At 45.2% G+C, this 19,585-nt stretch overlaps 1 protein-coding gene across 9 annotated transcripts in view; it reads left to right on the top strand.

Moving 5' to 3' along the window:
• Window positions 1-19,585, top strand: part of LOC109888339 (core-binding factor subunit beta) — a 35,532-nt gene continuing 15,947 nt past the window's right edge. For 6 of the 9 annotated variants that reach the window (XM_031822723.1, XM_031822728.1, XM_031822725.1 and 3 more), the window contains exons 1-4: window positions 16-250; window positions 363-460; window positions 1,032-1,118; window positions 2,724-2,840. In XM_031822723.1, the coding sequence (XP_031678583.1) occupies window positions 383-460; window positions 1,032-1,118; window positions 2,724-2,840 (282 nt within the window). In that variant the 5' untranslated portion in view covers window positions 16-250; window positions 363-382. Of the gene's footprint in view, window positions 251-362; window positions 461-1,031; window positions 1,119-2,723; window positions 2,841-19,585 lie in introns of all 9 variants that reach the window. The other 3 variants (XM_031822724.1, XM_031822731.1, XM_031822727.1) reach the window with 2 other exon arrangements.

Raw genomic sequence — 19,585 nt, 5'->3', positions numbered from 1 at the left:
GAGTATTTTGGGTGTACAGTCATAAGTCGGACTCCGAGGAGCCAGGAAGTAACTCAGAACCATGCAGCGCGACTGATAAAGTCGAGAGAGCGGGCGTTTGTTGTCAGTGGACAGGGATCATACGCTTCAGGGTGAAAGGGAATTATAGCCAATTGCGAAATTGAGCCTAATCCATTGCAGTGGCAGAGACTGACCGCTCAGTAGTTCCGACTTGAGAGCAGGGAGAGATCACCACCCTGCTTACAATAAGGTAAATATTACATTAGCACATTGCTACACACCCCATCAAAAAAGACGGAAGAGAATAAAATCAAAGTTGTAAAGTTTTTTTTCTTCTCACAAACAATTAATATTAACAAAAGTTTATCAGCAAAGCTTCAAGATGCCTCGGGTGGTCCCGGATCAAAGGAGCAAGTTTGAAAACGAAGAGTTCTTCAGGAAACTCAGTCGGGAGTGCGAGGCAAGTCTATTCATTGGATACATTTTATCTGGTGGCGAAACAAAGTAGCTCATAACGTGGAAATGCACGTTGCGCTGATAGAGACCCAACTCTAGCCTTTTACTGAAATATAGTGATGTTTTCCAAATATCAATATGAAAGCACTGTGGATTTTATGTGATACGTTTTTTCATATTTTAATGTCTAAATACACTTTTCAAAAAAGAGGAAGGAGACAGTTATGAAATTGTGTTTCGTTTTGGTTTGTTGTAAGTCTGTCAACTCATCTGAGTCGCGTATCACCTCAGCCCGATGCTCTGACATTTACGTTGACTGACTCATGGCTAATGTAATTTACAATCATTTCCCATAATTTATCATTTCAAAGGACTAAATGGAGATGAATTTGAGTGAATTTTATTTGATGCCTCGGGACACTTAGACTTCATAAAAATAAAGGTGTCTCAAATTCAAAATCTTGAACGTGAACCATGATCTATGACATTCACAGTAAAGTTTATTATTTGTAATGTGTTTTTCTTCTTCTAATGAGATTAACTTTATTGATGCATTTGATCCTTCATATTTTCAGATAAAATACACAGGGTTCCGAGACAGACCGCATGAGGAGAGGCAAGCCAGGTTTCACACCGCTTGTAGGGACGGTCGTTCAGAAATAGTGAGTAAACCATTTCTGTTCAGCATACAACTCTTGAGATAATAACACTATAATCAGACATCATTACACTAACCTTGGGTTTATGTCAATATTTTGCGTAAATAGACAACCGGAACTAGACATTTTACATCAGCCAAAACATTACTTCCTCCTTTATTCTCTGACAAACAACACAAAAACATCCTCTTAACATTCATTTCACAAAAATTACATTATACTATAATATGATTAGTTCACTGTCCAGAAATGTCATAAGCCTGTGTATCAGGTGTCCTACAGACATGGCTATTAAGGTCTGCCTCTGTCTCAATAGTCTTTTGAGGAGAGAAACCCGACATGGCCATTTGACAATGAGTGAAGTCAGGACAGAGCTGGGCTGGCGGGCTTGCCCGTGGCTACTTAAAACGGCCCCTCTTCTCACTCCTTTTGTCAGTCGTAATATTTTCACGTTGTCTACTGTATGTGCAGTAATAAAGTAAAATGTACTATTCATTTTATGTATGCCTAACACTTTTATTCTTAGAGTAGCCTAAAATTTCACTCTTGTTGAGTCTGATTATGGCATGAAATAATAAAGTGACAAGGTAGTGTATCCAAATTCAATTCAATTTTCAGACAAACAGATTCGAAAAGATTTTCACAATAATAACATTGTGACTAGGCCTACTTGTAATTAGTTATTTTCTGTGATTTAAGTATTTTGAAGCATTATGACAATTGTTTGATATGTTACTGTCACTGTCTGTCCAAACCCTACCATTCACCCGAGTGTGTCTATTTCAAAATGCAATTATTCCGACAGAGAAAGACATTAGAAATTATCATCACTGTACCTCAGATTTGAGTAAATTAAATAAATGCAAAGGACTTTGTTAATTCAATAAGGCAGAATAGGAATACACAATAGTTGTATTACTTTTATTATGAACATGTGCTATGTTCCTATAGCCTTAGTAATGACATGGTAATGACACTGTATTTTGTGTTAGTAATGTTGTGTGCATTCTGCCTGTGTTGTGTTTTTCCTATATTATGTTTGAAGTAATGCTATGAAAACAATACAAAACATTGTGTCCATATTTGGAGCTCAGTTGTTTTAAATCTTTGTCTATATGCCAGTAAATTCCATGACATCAACCAAGCACAGGGAGCCTGGAATCATTGGAAAGCCAAGTCATGTAAAAAGCCTAATTTAATAAATGATATCAAAATGAATCATAGGCCATTTGTCATTAGTGTCAGTGCAGGGTCTGCTTTTAAACTATTATCGATTTTCTTGTCCTGTCTTTCTTACTCTATTCCTCCTCTCTCTCACTCACTCCATCTCCCTCTCCTTCAGTCTCTCTGTCTTTCCTAAAGTCAGTTCACTGTAGCCCAGCATTCCAACATTGTGTTGGTAAAATAGAATCAGATGTGCGTAACTCTATACTTCAAATAGAGAAAATGATGACTCTTGTGTTTTTTCCCTGTTTTTCTGAGTGTTGGGAGCCCTGGCTCCAGGCTCCAGGCACTCGTCTCTCTGATGTGAAATAGAAATGACGGGCTGCATAATTTATGCTCGGGCCCAGCGTTCTGATCCTGTTTGTATTGATTTTCCTCTAAAAGGCTTTTGTGGCGACGGGCACCAACCTCTCGCTGCAGTTCTTCCCAGCCAACTTGCACGGGGAGCAGAGGCAGACGCCCACACGAGAGTATGTGGACTTTGATCGGGAGACGGGAAAGGTAATCCTGACATCTCTCTCTTTTCATTTCTCTCTTATTCTCTCTTCTCTTTTCTCCTCTCTCTAATCTCATCTGTTCATCTCTCTTGAGAGGTGATTTAGGTTAACCTCTTCACGATTTGTCTCTGACGTACTCATCCATGACACTCTTTTTATTTCCCTGGCATTTCTGTAAACTCGTGTAACCACACAATAATGATCCGTAAACAGCTTGGTATGGGCATTGAGGTATTCCTAGCATTTTTCACTCAAAATTGAGGTTGAATCTCACGACAGTTTGATTGAATGCAGGCTGTTGATTCAGAGTGATATGTTCTCTGGTTGGGATAAACTCTAGGCTTTCTGTAAGATGTTATCGCTTCACATGGAGCACGCTAAACATCACCCTGCCGTCCACTAAAAAAACACCTTTCTCCTCAATTAAATATTTCACTGTTCCTACTTTTGTTTCTTCTTTTAAACATGCCCATTTTTCTGTAATTCCAACACAATCTACCAACTCAATGAATACACGACTACAGTATGTGGTTTCTTTCAAAGCCATAGGGATGGAAGATGGTGACAATGTTCCAACCATAGAAATACAATCCTATAGTAATCATATAATAATAGTATAGTACAATATATTTCTAGTAATTATATAGTAAAGCCTTGCTACTCCTGTGATTCAGATCCTACTACAGGCGTGTTAAGGTGATACAGCCATGACACCTGATAGCCCATGGGCCTTTCTCCAGGTCCTGCCAACTCTGTTAGTGTCACCAAAGAACCAAATAAAGTGGGTCATAAATTGATTATCTGAACCATTAAACACCCCTGTCTGATCACATCCCTTCCATTTCCCAGAGAGACCTCAATAAAACTATGGAAATTCTCAATCTTTTAGCCCTGAACATTTTACTAGTCATTGTATAAAGATGACCTAAAGCGATAACATTTTAGATAAAAATGATTTACCAAAAGTTTTAGATATGGACTCTTAAAACTTGAATTCCCCCTTGACACCTTTGTTTTAATGGTGCAGTGTTTAGAAGGATTGTATTTTTTGTTACTGTTTTGTTTGTGTATTCATTTGGTCCCCTGGAGACCTCATAGTTGTTGCCGTACGTATGGTGTGCCAGAGGCCCCTGTTCACGGACAGTGCCTCGCTGAAATGTGCTCATTAAAAATGCATCCTTGGGAAATCGATGGACCTTTCGGCCCAAGGCTGACGGACTAATCTTTGCCCGTTAATTATTTAAAAGGGCGTGACGGGGAGTTGTCAGGCATGCCGGGCACTTTACAGATGAGGCGATGGGTGTCTGGGGCAGGGCCTGATAGTAATCCTATCCCTTGTCACCTCTAGCAGGCTCAGGGCCATGCAGCTTTAATGAGCCCTGGGCCCTCCGTCCCTCTGCCCCTCCACATCCAACATAAACCCCACGGAGCTCCCAGTCACACCAGCACTGTCACCGTACACACACATGCACAGAAGCACACACACACACACACACACACACACACACACACACACACACACACACACACACACACACACACACACACACACACACACACACACACACACACACACACACACACACACACACACACACACACACACACACACACACACACACACACACACACACACACACACACACACACACACACACACATACACACACACACACACTTACCCCCTCCATCAACATTTCAGTATCCAGTGAACTATCAGCACGTGTCGTATTCTCATGTTGCAACATTGGAGAACAGGGCTCAATTATTAGCTTGGATTTTTTCTCGACCCTTTCCACAATGCTGTGTAGTCATCAGGCTTCTTCATTTAGTGAGTAAATCCCTAGACAGGTGCTACTGCTCTGCTCGTTGACATGAATACTTATCTTTAGGAACTGAGGTGGAACTTATTTGGAGAATGTCTGATTTTTCTCTGGGCTACCCCCCATCCCTCCCTCTCTCCCTCTCTCTAACTCCCTGCAGACCAGTGGTGTCAGCCTGGAAGAGATGTTGCGTACGCTGCAACCTCTGCTCTTAATTACTCTGATTGTTAACCTTTTACAGAAACACATCTCACACTGCCTGGCTAGGAGATGTTAATAGACTGAATGAAAACCCCAAAGAATGTCTGCAGTGAAAGTGAAAGTGTGTGCCGTGGGGTCGGAAGAGGAAATGTGAAATGTTACTGAAATATTCCAGGTCAACAGGCTGTTGCTCTATGAATTGAATCAATTGTAAAAAGTCTGAAATAAAATAGAAAATTGTAGAGGTGAAATATTGAAGTCCTTTAGCTAGTGGAATCTGCACTGTATGATTTGACAAAGCATCCTGGCCAAGTTGTTTTCATGAGGGAACTGTCCAGGTGTAGCCTATAGATACATCAGCCATGTCTCACTATGGCATGATCCCCCTATGCCCAGTTGAAGAGTGAGGTCCATAAAGAGCATATAGCATACAGCTCTCTCCTCACCGCCACCCAACGCCAGTCCAGAGTAACAGATGAATAGGGAACAGTTATAATAATCTTTCCATGAAAAGGGAGTGATTTTATGGGTCTTGCCGTTTTTGATTGATGGAGTCAGAACCAACCCCAGCGCAGTGTGAGCCCAGGGACTCGCTGTCTCTGTCTGTCTCCTTTCTCTGGGACCCTCTCCCTCTCTCTCTCTTCTTGTCTCTCTCACTCTCTTTCTCACTTTCACTCACTCTCTCTCTCTTCTTGTCTCTCTCACTCTCTTTTTCTCTCTCTTTCACTCTCTTTCTCACTTTCACTCTCTCTTGGTCTCTCTTTAGGTCTCGATTTCTCTCTTCTGGTCACTCTCTCACTCGCTTTTTAGGTCTCTCTCTCTCATTTCTCTCTTGTGCGTGAGTGAATAAACCATTGCGTTTCTCCATCCTTCCCCCACACCCCCTCGTTCTCCTCCTCCCTCATTTGAAAACACAGGCGGTGCCAGCGGAACGGGGCCAGTTTAAACTTGGCCGCTGGCGGGGGACAGTAGTATTATCTGAGTGGGGCGGTGAGCCCTGCTCCACTGGAGCCCCCGCAGTAGAACTTAAGTACAGGCTCCGAGTGTCACTACAGGCTAATGGGAACCAGCTGTGTGGGAGGTTAATTTTAGCGGTAGCTAGCAGGGACCGGGGAGGAGCAGTTAACCCTGTCCCAGCCAGGGGCTCCCGGTAGTGGACTGCCTCGTACCGGGTCACTGGTCAGTCCCATGAACCATCCACACTGCCCTATTGGCCATGGACTCTGACTCTGAGTCATGGCCATACAAGTCCAACCTTAAATTCATTAGATTGGAGGGACAAATGATAGCTAACAGTGCCTTTAGAGAATCATCAGACATAAATGAATACACAGCAGCATACTGTTCAAAATTCACAGAGCAGAACAGGAAGTTGTATAACTGCCACAGGAACATTGAGAGAAGGCCAGTGGAGTAGAGTCCTTAAATCAGGCCTTCTTACTGTGACAGGCAGCAGAAGTGCAGAGTGTTTGAACTGCTACAGTAGCAGACAGGAGGAGGGGGATGATTCATTGTGTCTCAGTAAATTATTAATCTGCTCCAAGTGAAGTTAGTTTAGCTCAGATAAGAGCTCAGAGAGGTAGTGGGTCTCTGATGAAGATCCTCCATTGGTGCTTTGTTGTAATGGAACTCCATGGATACTGATGACTCACCATGGGATTGAAGAATATATTTGTCAAGAACCTCTACACAGAGTACAGTGAGTACCTGGACTGAAGTCCTGCCCATTTGATGTAATAGGGTTTTTACTCTAACAGAGAGAGAAGGCAATACAGACTCTTATACAGTGGCGATTTTAGCATATACATCCTGGTGGGGTAAACAGAAACTAAAATTGGGGTATGCATGCCAGAAAAGCCACTGCACAACACAACACTAAACAATACATTAATTCCACTATAACAGTGACAAATGGTGCCCACAAACTGTTAGGGCCTACATAAAGCTGTCCCAACAGCAGTCCCAACACCTTACCACTGCTACACCTGGCTATCAGTGGAGCCTTGTCTGGCAGCGAAACAGTTCATTGAGCCTCATTTACTGCCTTTAAAAAAATCGATCGGACCCTTTTTTTTCAATTTTCATCTAATCTAACCAGTTGCTGTGATACAAGTTTTCTGTTGTTGTGCACTCTCCTAAAACAATAGCATGGTATTTTTTCACTGTAATAGCTACTGTAAATTGGACAGTGCAGTTAGATTAATAATAATTTAAGCTTTCTGTCCATATAAGACATGTCTATGTCCTGGAAAGTTTGCTGTTATTTACAACGTCATTCTAGTCACCTTACCGCACATTAGCAACAACTGTCCCGGTATAGGGACACCTTTGATCCTTAAGCGGTTTTAAACAAATGTGGTTTCTACTGACAATTGAGATGTACAAACTATGGCATAAAGGAATGACAAGTGGATAAGAGGCCATCCGTAATTTTGATTAAGACATTAATGAGCGAGCTAGGATGGACGTAGTCAATATAACTATTTGTTCAGCACTTTTGAAACATACAGCGACAGAATTCAGAACATGGACTGTTCTTACAGTGTTCTCACTATACGCCAAGTCAGAACCGTAGGATAAATAAAGGGTGCATATAAGCAGACAATGAAAGCTCTTACAATATTCAATGATTACATTTCTCTAAAGCAGGTTATAGGCTACATGTGCACCACCAAGTCAGAACAGTAGGTGAAATTAGGAGGGGAAACAGGACCAAATTATTAGGGTGAGGCACATGGGCTACTAACAGCTTACTACACAACATACACTTAGTATTACTTTCTTAGCTACAGTATACATATCTCCCTGGAATATTACATAATTTATGCAGCATACAAGACATTTTGGACTCACCTTGTTGTGCTGTGCTCACTTGAACAGGAAGGTGGTGCCTTCGTGGGCAAATTTTATCATCAAACTTTGTCATCAAAGTCTGGCATTCTCTGCATTTATGTTGCGTTCAAGACAACTGGGAACTCTGAAAAAAACAAGGTCGAATCATGATTATGTCAGTGATCTTCAGGTCATAGCTCTAGAAAGAGGCCCGAGTTCCCGACTTACAATTCCGAGTTCTGCCCCTCCTGCCCTGAAATACAGGTCGCCACTGCTCTTATATATGAACACTCCTCAACTTTAACTCAATCTTGTTGAAATTGGAGACTTTTAGGGTTTTGGAGCGGGGTTCAGCTGTAAGGGTTTAAGAGATCTGGTGTTTGGCCTCTTCTCCATATTCCCCTCTCTCCCGCTCCCCCTCTGCTCTGTTCATCTGTAGAGCTTGTGTGTGGTTTCCTTTTATGCAAAGCATAAATTGGGTCCATCCAGAAGCCATGCCAGAAGGTTGGGTTTGCCCACTGATTGGGGGAGAGCTCCTGATATAGTCCCCTTGTTACAGACCCTCCAGAGTGTGCTGCTACTCTATTATATTGTGTTAAGAGCTAAAAGCACAAATACATGAAGAAAGTCATAGAATGACTCCTAAACCTTTCAGCTACAGCCTGGTAAACCTTTCAGCTACAGCCTGGTAAACCTTTCAGCTACAGCCTGGTAAACCTTTCAGCTACAGCCTGGTAAACCTTTCAGCTACAGCTGGTAAACTTTTCAGCTACAGCCTGGTAAACATTTCAGCTACAGCCTGGTAAACCTTTCAGCTACAGCCTGGTAAACCTTTCAGCTACAGCCTGGTAAATCTTTCAGCTTACAGCCTGGGAAACCTTTCAGCTACAGCCTGGTAAACCTTTCAGCTACAGCCTGGTAAACCTTTCACCTACAGCCTGGTAAACCTTTCAGCTACAGCCTGGTAAACCTTTCACCTACAGCCTGGTAAACCTTTCAGCTACAGCCTGGTAAACCTTTCAGTGCCAGCCTGGTAAACCTTTCAGCTACAGCCTGGTAAACCTTTTAGCTACAGCCTGGTAAACCTTTCAGCTACAGACTGGTAAACCTTTCAGCTACAGCCTGGTAAACCTTTCACCTACAGCCTGGTAAACCTTTCAGCTACAGCCTGGTAAACCTTTCAGCTACGGCCTTATGAATGTGAAAGTCACTTCTGCTGGTATTACAGCAGTAATGCATAGTGTGTAGGTGTGTTGTTGTCTGACATGGGGCCAGAACTGAGAGAGAGAGAGAGAGAGGGGGGGAGAGAGAGAGAGAGAGAGAGAGAGAGAGAGAGAGAGAGAGAGAGAGAGAGAGAGAGAGAAAGAGACAGAGAGCAGGCCCTTAATGTGGAGCCATACCGAGGCAGCAGACTATAAATCTTCGGCCTGTCTCTGGATGTAAGAATGTTCGCTCGGGGCAGATAGCACAGGGAAGATTCACAGTAAATGAATCCATTATGAAAGGGACTTCAGTCAGAGGCGTCACCACAGGAATTGGAGTTTTAATAGTTTGGTGTTAAAGCTTGTTCCCAAGACCAGCCAGTGTGTTTGTGTGTCTGTGTATTGTGTGTGTGCGTATGTATGTATGTATGTATGTATGTATGTATGTATGTATGTATGTATGTGTTTAGCACTGCACTTACGGAGCCAATCTCCATATTAATGACGGGTCATGTACCACAAAACATGGTCTTGAGCTTTATGGCGCCAGATTGACAGTTAACCTTGTTACAGAGCCAGAAAGGGGGGAACAGCTTGACAGTTAACCCTGTTACAGAGCCAGAGAGGGGGGAACAACTTGACAGTTAACCCTGTTACAGAGCCAGAGAGGGGGAACAGCTTGACAGTTAACCCTGTTACAGAGCCAGAGAGGGGGGAACAACTTGACAGTTAACCCTGTTACAGAGTCAGACAGGGGGAACAGCTTGACAGTTAACCCTGTTACAGAGCCAGACAGGGGGAACAGCTTGACAGTTAACCCTGTTACAGAGCCAGAGAGGGGGGAACAGCTTGACAGTTAACCCTGTTACAGAGCCAGACAGGGGGAACAGCTTGACAGTTAACCCTGTTACAGAGTCAGACAGGGGGAACAGCTTGACAGTTAACCCTGTTACAGAGCCAGACAGGGGGAACAGCTTGACAGTTAACCCTGTTACAGAGTCAGACAGGGGGAACAGCTTGACAGTTAACCCTGTTACAGAGCCAGAGAGGGGGGAACAGCTTGACAGTTAACCCTGTTACAGAGCCAGACAGGGGGAACAGCTTGACAGTTAACCCTGTTACAGAGTCAGACAGGGGGAACAGCTTGACAGTTAACCCTGTTACAGAGCCAGAGAGGGGGGAACAGCTTGACAGTTAACCCTGTTACAGAGTCAGACAGGGGGAACAGCTTGACAGTTAACCCTGTTACAGAGTCAGACAGGGGGAACAGCTTGACAGTTAACCCTGTTACAGAGCCAGAGAGGGGGGACAGCTCGCTGCTGCTGCTGGTGGTTATTGAAGGGGAAAAAATGAGGAGCAGATGAATCTCTCCCATCTTCAGCCCCAACATGAAGCAGGGTGTGGTGTTTGGGAGGGGCTCTGAATTATCTCACGGAGCCACACAAATGCACATTAGTTGGTTGCTAAGTGTAAAGGTTATGAACTTAATGTCATAAAGCTACTGTAGTTACTCCATATTTAGTTAATGTAGTTTATACTCAAGTCTAGCTGAAGTGAACCTGGTAGTAATGTGTGTATGATGGGGGAGGGGGTAGGGAGGCATCAGCCCTCACTCCTGACGCTGATGAGGAGAGAGGCGACTGGGCAAAGGCCAGGGTGGAGGGAGGATGATGGACGAGCATTTCTGTGAGGAGCGCAGTGGTCGGGCTCGTTTTGCGGTGGGGGCTGTTGTTTCCATCTCCCTCAAACGGAAGCCGCTCCACTGGCAGATGACTTGTCAATGACATCATCAAAGTGAGCCCACTAATTGATTCATGCTGCTCTGTCATGCCCATTGTTCACTGAGCCTTCCTCGTGTTCCTCTCATCTGATGTTGATTGTTTGATGTTTGTTAAAAAGAGGGGTTCTTTGTGTCCTTGGCTATGCCATGTCCTTTTGTTGATTTTTTTTTTAACAGAAATGCTCCTCTTTTGACTGCCTGTTGGGACAGAACTGTCTCTGCTGGGGAAAGAGAAGCTTTGTTTTTCCCAGCACTAGTCAATCATACTCCTGCCTCTATTTTTGCCATAGGGTTTTCATTATAGCTCCCAGCTCAAATTTCCACTTCCTTTATCCCAGGCCTCAGATCAATGACCACTCCCACGCTTTATTGTGGGGTACAAATATACTGAATGTCACATGGCTTCCTGAAAATGTTCATCTTACAGTAAAATGAAACAGTGGAGCTCTGGTTGGGCCCCCGAGTGATTCCAGGCTGTATCACAACCGGGAGTCCCATAGGGCGGCGCACAATTGGCCCAGTGTCGTCCGGGTTAGGGCTTCTCCGGGGTAGGGCATCATTGTAAATAAGAATTTGTTCTCAATGGACTTTCCTAGTTAAATAAAGGTTAATAAAATATATAATAATAATAATACAAAAATACAAATACTACTTTCTAAAGATAAATGTGACATTTCCCTATGATTTACGGTTCTGCTACCTACAGTAGCAGTGTTAATTTCACAATGAAATGAGAGAGTGTGTTCACTCATAACTGGAGAAAGAGTCTTTCTGCACCAGGAAGTCGTTTTTTTCAACGCTTCTAAATGAGCTCATATTTTATTAACAATGTGAAACTGATTAAAACTGAGGGCTGTTAATGTGCAACAAACAGCCTCTCATCCCATAAAGCTGTTTGAGACATCATCGGTCCATACAGACCCCATTGGGTCTTCAAACATCGATGTCTCAGTCTGAGGGTTAGCTAATAGCGAGAGTTACTAGACTTCTTGATTTTGTTTGTTTTCTTTATGCAGACATCACTCTTTTCCACCAGGAGTGATGACATTGCAGATGGAGGTGTTGCAGTTGACCACTCTCACCCCTTCCTCTCCTTCTCTCTCTCCTCCTGCCAATTAAAACATTTGATTTCATTTGTTTTCCCTTCACCTTGCCCTCCAGAGTAATAAACATTCCATGATGCTGTGGAATTACTCAACTGATTCTGATTCATGGGAGTTTGGAACATGGGGACTTGTTGTAAATCACCTAACAGGATGGTGATGTTGCATCTGAGCAGATCACTTTTTCACCATTTCATGAATATTTCATTAAATATGAATTACACTAAATTGTTCCTCCGTAAATGTAATGGATGGATAGCCCAGATGAGTAGGTGAAAGACTTCAGTGTCTATGTTTGTACTGAAGTAAGTCTGAGACTTCCCACCCTCCCTACATCCCACTGAGTGGGAGCAGTCAGACAGCGTTGTCTAGGAGGGAGGAGAGGGAAGCATCCTGCTTGGGGATTTGATTCTCCAGGACTGTCAGGACACAGGTGAGAAATGCAGCGTGTATGTGCCGACTGCATTCCTGGTCACTATTCCAGGAACTATGTTCTCTCCCGGCCGCAGGGGGGGGGGCAAGGGTGATTACCTGGCCTGGAGGACCGTCTCTCTGCCTCCAACCTGACTGTGATGGGTGCCTGAGTGGGAGGGGCCAAGGGCCCACCTACAACCCAGTATTTCCTGTACAGAGAGGGAAAATGGCAGATGTGAAACTGGACTTGGGTCCAAGTATAGCTAGAGTGCCTGAGAATTCAAGTCCCTTAAGATGCTCTTGGCAAGCCTGCCGATTCTTTATTTTGTCTATCCTCACCTCTTCCCATGAAAACCGAGCCATTACTTTCTTTTGAAATGAAAATATTCTTCTTGTGTATTTCTAACCAGTATATTATTAATTTGTTCATTTATTGTTGTAAATGTAGTTAATTGATTACTTTTAGATTATAACGATTCCATATTCAAAATATATGTTTATATTAGTGTCTGTGACTATCTGATGTGACTTCTCAGAGTCCTCTGGGGTTTTGTAGACTCCCCTGCAGCCTCTGCAGTATGTCCCAGCAGCCCCGGCAGTATGTCCCTGCTCTCCCATTCTCCTGTGGTTAGAAACTTTATCCAAATACTGGATTTGCCTTTGCATGATATTTACTTAAGTTAAACAGCCATCTGTAAAAACAGAGAAATGGATATCCTTTGTATGGTGTTCATGTGAGAAATGATTTGACATAGTGTACATGGTGTCCCCAACTACCCTATTCCTTAATCCCAATAAAAGTAGAAATGATTTCCATCAAGTGGCATCACAACCAATCTGATTTATAATCTGACTGACAAAGTGACACAGACCAATTTTTTCTTATCACTAAGACTGGGTTGGTCTTTATTACATTTTATCACTTTTTTAAATATAATTGACAAAGTAGAGCTATATCACTGGTTGGATTGGCAAGCTAGAAGCAATCAGAGACATTTGTATTACTTTTACAATCAAATTGGGAAAATGACCTAATAGAGGAAGCTTTATTGAATGAGTCAGTGTTACTGCATAACATAATCAGGCTTAGCAGGCCCAGTTCTTCTCTGATTAGGAAAATATATCAGAGGAATAGTCTGTCTGCCAGTCTGCCAGTCAGTCAGCCTGTCTATCTGTCTGTCTGTCTGTCTGTCTATCTGTCTGTCTTTCTTTCTGTCTTTGTTTGTTTGTTTGTATGTATGTATGTATGTATGTATGTATGTATGTATGTATGTATGTATGTATGTATGTATGTATGTATGTATGTATGTATGTATGTATGTATGTATGTATGTATGTATGTATGTATGTATGTATGTATGTATGTTTGTGAGTTCTGCGATGGCATGGTGTCAGGTGAATGCAGGGCAGTTAGGGGCTATAACTGGGTTTTGGGGTGGGGTCAGTTAGGGGGCTATAACTGGGTTTGAGGGGGGGGTCAGTTAGGGTACTATAACCAGGGTGTCGTGACTTGGTGGTTAGGTGTAATTTTAGGGCTTGGGGGGACAAGGGGCAGGAGAATGGGTGAGCGCACGGGGCACAACAAGTCTAATACAGCCGTCTCTGTGGCAGGTGGTGTGGATGGAGGAACAGAGACTTGTCTCTGAGTGTGTGTCTGTGTCTGAGCATTCGTGTGGTAGGGTATATGTGTGGGTGTGGGTGGGTATATGTGTGGTTGGGTATATGTGTGGGTGTGGTTGGGTATATGTGTGGGTGTGGGTGGGTATGGTAGGGTATATGTGTGGGTGTGGTTGGGTATATGTGTGGGTGTGGGTGGGTATGGTAGGGTATATGTGTGGGTGTGGTTGGGTATATGTGTGGGTGTGGTTGGGTATATGTGTGAGTGGATTTTATTGCATTTTATTGCATGACATAAGTATTTGATCACCTACCAACCAGTAAGAATTCCGGCTCTCACAGACCTGTTAGTTTTTCTTTAAGAAGCCCTCCTGTTCTCCACTCATTACCTGTATTAACTGCACCTGTTTGAACTCATTACCTATATAAAAGACACCTGGCCACACACTCAATCAAACAGACTCCAACCTCTCCATAATGGCAAAGACCATAGAGCTGTGAAAGAACATCAGGGATAAAATTGTAGACCTGCACAAGGCTGGGATGGGCTACAAGACAATAGGCAAGCAACTTGGTGAGAAGGCAACAACTGTTGGCGCAATTAAGAAGTTCAAGATGGCGGTCAATCACCCTCGGTCTGTGGCTCCATGCAAGATCTCACCTCGTTGGGCATCAATGATCATGAGGAAGGTGAGGGATCAGCTCAGAACTACACGGCAGGACCTGGTCAATGACCTGAAGAGAGTTGGGACCACAGTCTCAAAGAAAACCATTAGTAACACACTACGCCGTCATGGATTAAAATCCTGCAGCGCACGCAAGGTCCCCCTGCTCAAGCCAGCGCATGTCCAGGCTCGTCTAAAGTTTGCCAATGACCATCTGGATGATCCAGAGGAGGAATGGGAGAAGGTCATGTGGTCTGATGAGACAAAAATAGAGCCTTTTGGTCTAAACTCCACTCGCCATGTTTGGAGGAAGAAGAAGGATGAGTACAAACCCAAGAACACCATCCCAACCGTGAAGCATGGAGGTGGAAACATCATTCTTTGGGGATGCTTTTCTGCAAAGGGGACAGGACGACTGCACCGTATTGAGGGGAGGATGGATGGGGCCATGTATCGCGAGATCTTCGCCAACAACCTCCTTCCCTCAGTAATTGAAGATGGGTCGTGGCTGGGTCTTCCAGCATGACAACGACCTGAAACACACAGCCAGGGCAACTAAGGAGTGGCTCCGTAAGAAGCATCTCTTGGTCCTGGAGTGGCCTAGCCGGTCTCCAGACCTGAACCCAATAGAACATCTTTGGAGGGAGCTGAAATTCCGTATTGCCCAGCGATAGCCCCGAAACCTGAAGGATCTGGAGAAGGTCTGTATGGAGGTGTGGGACAAAATCCCTGCTGCAGTGTGTGCAAACCTGGTCAAGAACGACCAAATATTAAGTTCGGCTTTTCTGGTGTATCAATAAAAGCAATAAAATGCAAATTAATTACTTAACAATCACACAATGTGATTTTCTGGATTTTTACATGCTCTCCATGAACAAAATCGGCAGTGTATCAAATACTTGTTCTTCCCACTGTATGTGTGGGTGTGGTTGGGTATATGTGTGGGTATGGTTGGGTATATGTGTGGGTGTGGTTGGGTATATGTGTGGGTGTGGGTGGGTAAATGTGTGGGTGTGGGTGGGTATATGTGGGGTTGGGTATATGTGTGGATGTGGGTGGGTATATGTGTGGGTGGGGTTGGGTATATGTGTGGGTGGGTAAATGTGTGGGTGTGGGTGGGTATATGTGTGGGTGGGGTTGGGTATATGTGTGGGTGTGGGTGTGGATGGGTATATGTCTGGGTGGGTATATGTGTGGGTGGGGTTGGGTATATGTGTGGATGTGGGTGGGTAAATGTGTGGGTGTGGGTGGGTATATGTGGGGTTGGGTATATGTGTGGATGTGGGTGGGTATATGTGTGGGTGGGGTTGGGTATATGTGTGGGTGTGGGTGGGTAAATGTGTGGGTGTGGGTGGGTATATGTGTGGGTGGGGTTGGGTATATGTGTGGATGTGGGTGGGTATATGTGTGGGTGGGGTTGGGTATATGTGTGGATGTGGGTGGGTATATGTGTGGGTGGGGTTGGGTATATGTGTGGGTGTGGGTGGGTAAATGTGTGGGTGTGGGTGGGTATATGTATGGGTGGGGTTGGGTATATGTGTGGGTGTGGGTGTGGATGGGTATATGTCTGGGTGGGTATATGTGTGGGTGGGGTTGGGTATATGTGTGGATGTGGGTGGGTATATGTGTGGGTGGGGTTGGGTATATGTGTGGGTCTGGGTGGGTATATGTGTGGGTGTGGTTGGGTATATGTGTAGTTGTGGGTGGGTATATGTCTGGGTGTGGTTGGGTATATATGTGGTTGTGGGTGGGTATATGTGTGGGTGGGGTATATGTGTGGTTGTGGGTGGGTATATGTCTGGGTGGGGTTGGGTATATGTGTGGGTGTGGGTGGGTGGGTATATGTGTGGGTCTGTGTGGGTATATGTGCCTGAAACAATAGGGTAAATGTTCAACTTCAGCCGCCCTCTGATTACAGAGAGCAGCGTTCTCTAGTTCTCTGCTTTCTCTATGTATGTCTCACCTCACTTGGTCACACCTGTGCTGTGTGTTTGTTTGTGTTTGTGTGTGTGTGTGGGGGAGGGGGGTGGGGTGGAGGGGGGGGGTGGATGTGTGCGATCTCAAGGATGTGTGTGTGTGTGGGGGGGAGGGGGGGGGTGGATGTGTGCGATCTCAAGGATGTGTGTGTGCTCATAGATGTGGATATACTGGAAAAACAGCTCAGCACTGACTAGGATTGCAGGATTGCACACACTGCTCCCGTAAGGGAATTGTGCTGACTCAACTCCCAGGAACTTCCTCCATATCTAGCTGAGCAGACAGAAGGGAACAGATAAAGATACTTGAATAGAGGGATGGAGGGAGAGGCGTAGAAAGAGGCTGGTGGTTGGGTAGCCAGGTTGAGAAGCAGCTGTAGATCTGTTGTTCTAGACAATAAGTGTCAGTCAGCACAGTCTAGTAGGGTCCCTCCCTCCCACACCAGGAGTCCCTAGCCGGCCCCTCTGGGTCCTCGTCTGTAGGGGGGCAGGCTGATGGCTTGGGCCTGTTGGGGCCTTACTCACAAACTCTTACACTGTACACATTCACACACCAGTTATCACAGGGGCAGAGGTGACGTCACTCACACTGTGTAGTATGGAATTAAAGCTTATATGTATGGGTTTTCTATTCTCTAGTTACCATCGCCAGTATTAGTGTGTGGGCACTTCTACCTATTCAAGACCTTGCATCAGTGAGAGTTTAAGTTCATATAGGGGTTTGTGACTCCTGTTTTGCTCATTAATTAAGGCTGGCTGTGTGGGTGGGAGTTTACAGTATGTGGTGAGGAGGTGGTGGTGCCAGGGGGCAGGTGGCAGGGTAGCAGAACTGGGCCCCAGTGTGTTTGTCACTTCCTGCCGGTTGCTGTCTGGCCCAGTGGGGGTGGCTGAGTCACCAGGGGGTCACAGAGGCAGCTGTCACAGCCAAGCAAGGGGGCAAGGTGAGGGGGAAGGGGTGAGAGGGGGAAGGGGGAGGCAGCTGGCATGGCTCCACAGACCTGGAGGCAAAAGGAGAGGAGAGGTGAAGGGAACAAGGGCATCTGTCTATGTGTGATTGTGGATCGGAACCTGAAGACTCAGAGCCCAGATGTAGCCCTGCTGCCCAGAGCACAGTATTGTGGGGTTGTGGTGGGGGTCAGAGGGTGTCGCGCCATGAGACTAGAATCAAAACAGCCATGAAACAGCATGGTGACTGCCTGGAAATACACACTTACCACAGGGGGAACCACCTCATACTTACACTGAGACACAGAGAGAGAAAGAGGGATTGAGGGAGGGATAGTCAGAGGGAGAGAGAAAGAGAGAGTCAGATAGAGACACAAAGAGAGAGAGAGAGAGTGAGAGAGAGAGCTCAAGTCCTGAGTGGGATCTGAGTCACTCCCACACACTCATGTTCACTGTGTGAATAATACACTCACACACGTCCCAGACACTCATTGATGTAGCATTCCTTCTGCTAATATCATAATTAGTACTGTGTTATATCAGTTGGCTGTTAGCGTTCACACCTGCATTCACACACACACACAGAGAGAGAGACAGACAGACAGACAGACACTCACATTCACACATCTTAACACCCACGAGGTGTGTGAGGACAATGGTCCTCTGTGTGCGGGCTCTCTGCCCTCTGCCCCCTGCGGCTGGGACAGCAGCCCTACTCTCCTCCTTTCTTTCAAGCGCTCTCTGTTTTTCTTCTACCCCGAGAGCATCCAGATCTGCTGACGAGCTTTTGGCACGTGTCTAAATGAGGAGCCCTGTGCCAACGTGCCTGACTGCATCACGCTCACTGCCAGCCACTGTGCCAAGGCTCTGCCAACACACCATAGGCACAGCCTGAAAGAGACAACTTTTCCTCCACTCTCCTCTGAGTATACCAGCGTCCTGTTGTCATCCAACATGATTGTTATTGACAAATTGGAAACAAGGCCTCAGAAATATGGGATTTTTTATCCCTCCGGTCACACTGTCCTACTGTGTGATATTGAGTGATTGATCTCCAGTCCCTACATTCCTGCATCTGTTGATTTTCATATCAAAGGCGTTCCCTAAGAGCATGATTGTTGTGCAACTGCTTTTATAAGCACATAGTCTCACAGAGAGACTGAGGGTGGCTGGGATGGGATGGCTCAGCCTCAGGCAAGTTGTGATTGGGCTGTAGAGGGGAGGGAGGGACGGAGTGGCCCAGTGGAGTGGAGCTGACCTGGGATGGGGTCAGGGTCTCCCAGGGCTGGTCAGGGCTGGTCAGGGCTGGGACACCACACTGACCACAGAGCAGTATACAGTCCCACTCATTGTGTGCTTTTCTAATATGATATACTGTTGCTTAGACCACAGCAGAATGTTGATCAAATCCAAACTTAACTTTGGGACTTTACGCTAGTATCCTGTGTCCTCCCTCCCTGTGGCTCCATCTATGGCATTTCTGTAGAGTCAAAGTTGAAATTGAAGTTTATTGGTCGCATACACAGTTTAGCAGATGTTATAGCGGGTGCAGTGAAATGCTTATGTTACCTAGCTCCTAACAATGCAGTAAAATGTCAAGCAAGTACACAAATAATAATAATAATAGTTTTTTTAACAGTGTAACTAAAATGCAATTCCTGGTCTTACATATAATCTTTTGTGTTTTAGAGGTCAGGGATGCTCCCTTCCACCCAGTGGTTTAGAGGTCAGGGATGCTCCCTTCCACCCAGTGGTTTAGAGGTCAGGGATGCTCCCTTCCACCCAGTGGTTTAGAGGTCAGGGATGCTCCCTTCCACCCAGTGTTTTAGAGGTCAGGGATGCTCCCTTCCACCCAGTGGTTTAGAGGTCAGGGATGCTCCCTTCCACCCAGTGGTTTAGAGGTCAGGGATGCTCCCTTCCACCCAGTGGTTTAGAGGTCAGGGATGCTCCCTTCCACCCAGTGGTTTAGAGGTCAGGGATGCTCCCTTCCACCCAGTGGTTTAGAGGTCAGGGATGCTCCCTTCCACCCAGTGGTTTAGAGGTCAGGGATGCTCCCTTCCACCCAGTGGTTTAGAGGTCAGGGATGCTCCCTTCCACCCAGTGGTTTAGAGGTCAGGGAAGCTCCCTTCCACCCAGTGGTTTAGAGGTCAGGGATGCTCCCTTCCACCCAGTGGTTTAGAGGTCAGGGATG

This window comes from Oncorhynchus kisutch, linkage group LG4 (assembly GCF_002021735.2).
Source record: "Oncorhynchus kisutch isolate 150728-3 linkage group LG4, Okis_V2, whole genome shotgun sequence".
Classification (NCBI taxonomy): Eukaryota; Metazoa; Chordata; class Actinopteri; order Salmoniformes; family Salmonidae; genus Oncorhynchus; species Oncorhynchus kisutch.
This window is presented reverse-complemented; position numbering and strand designations above follow the sequence as displayed.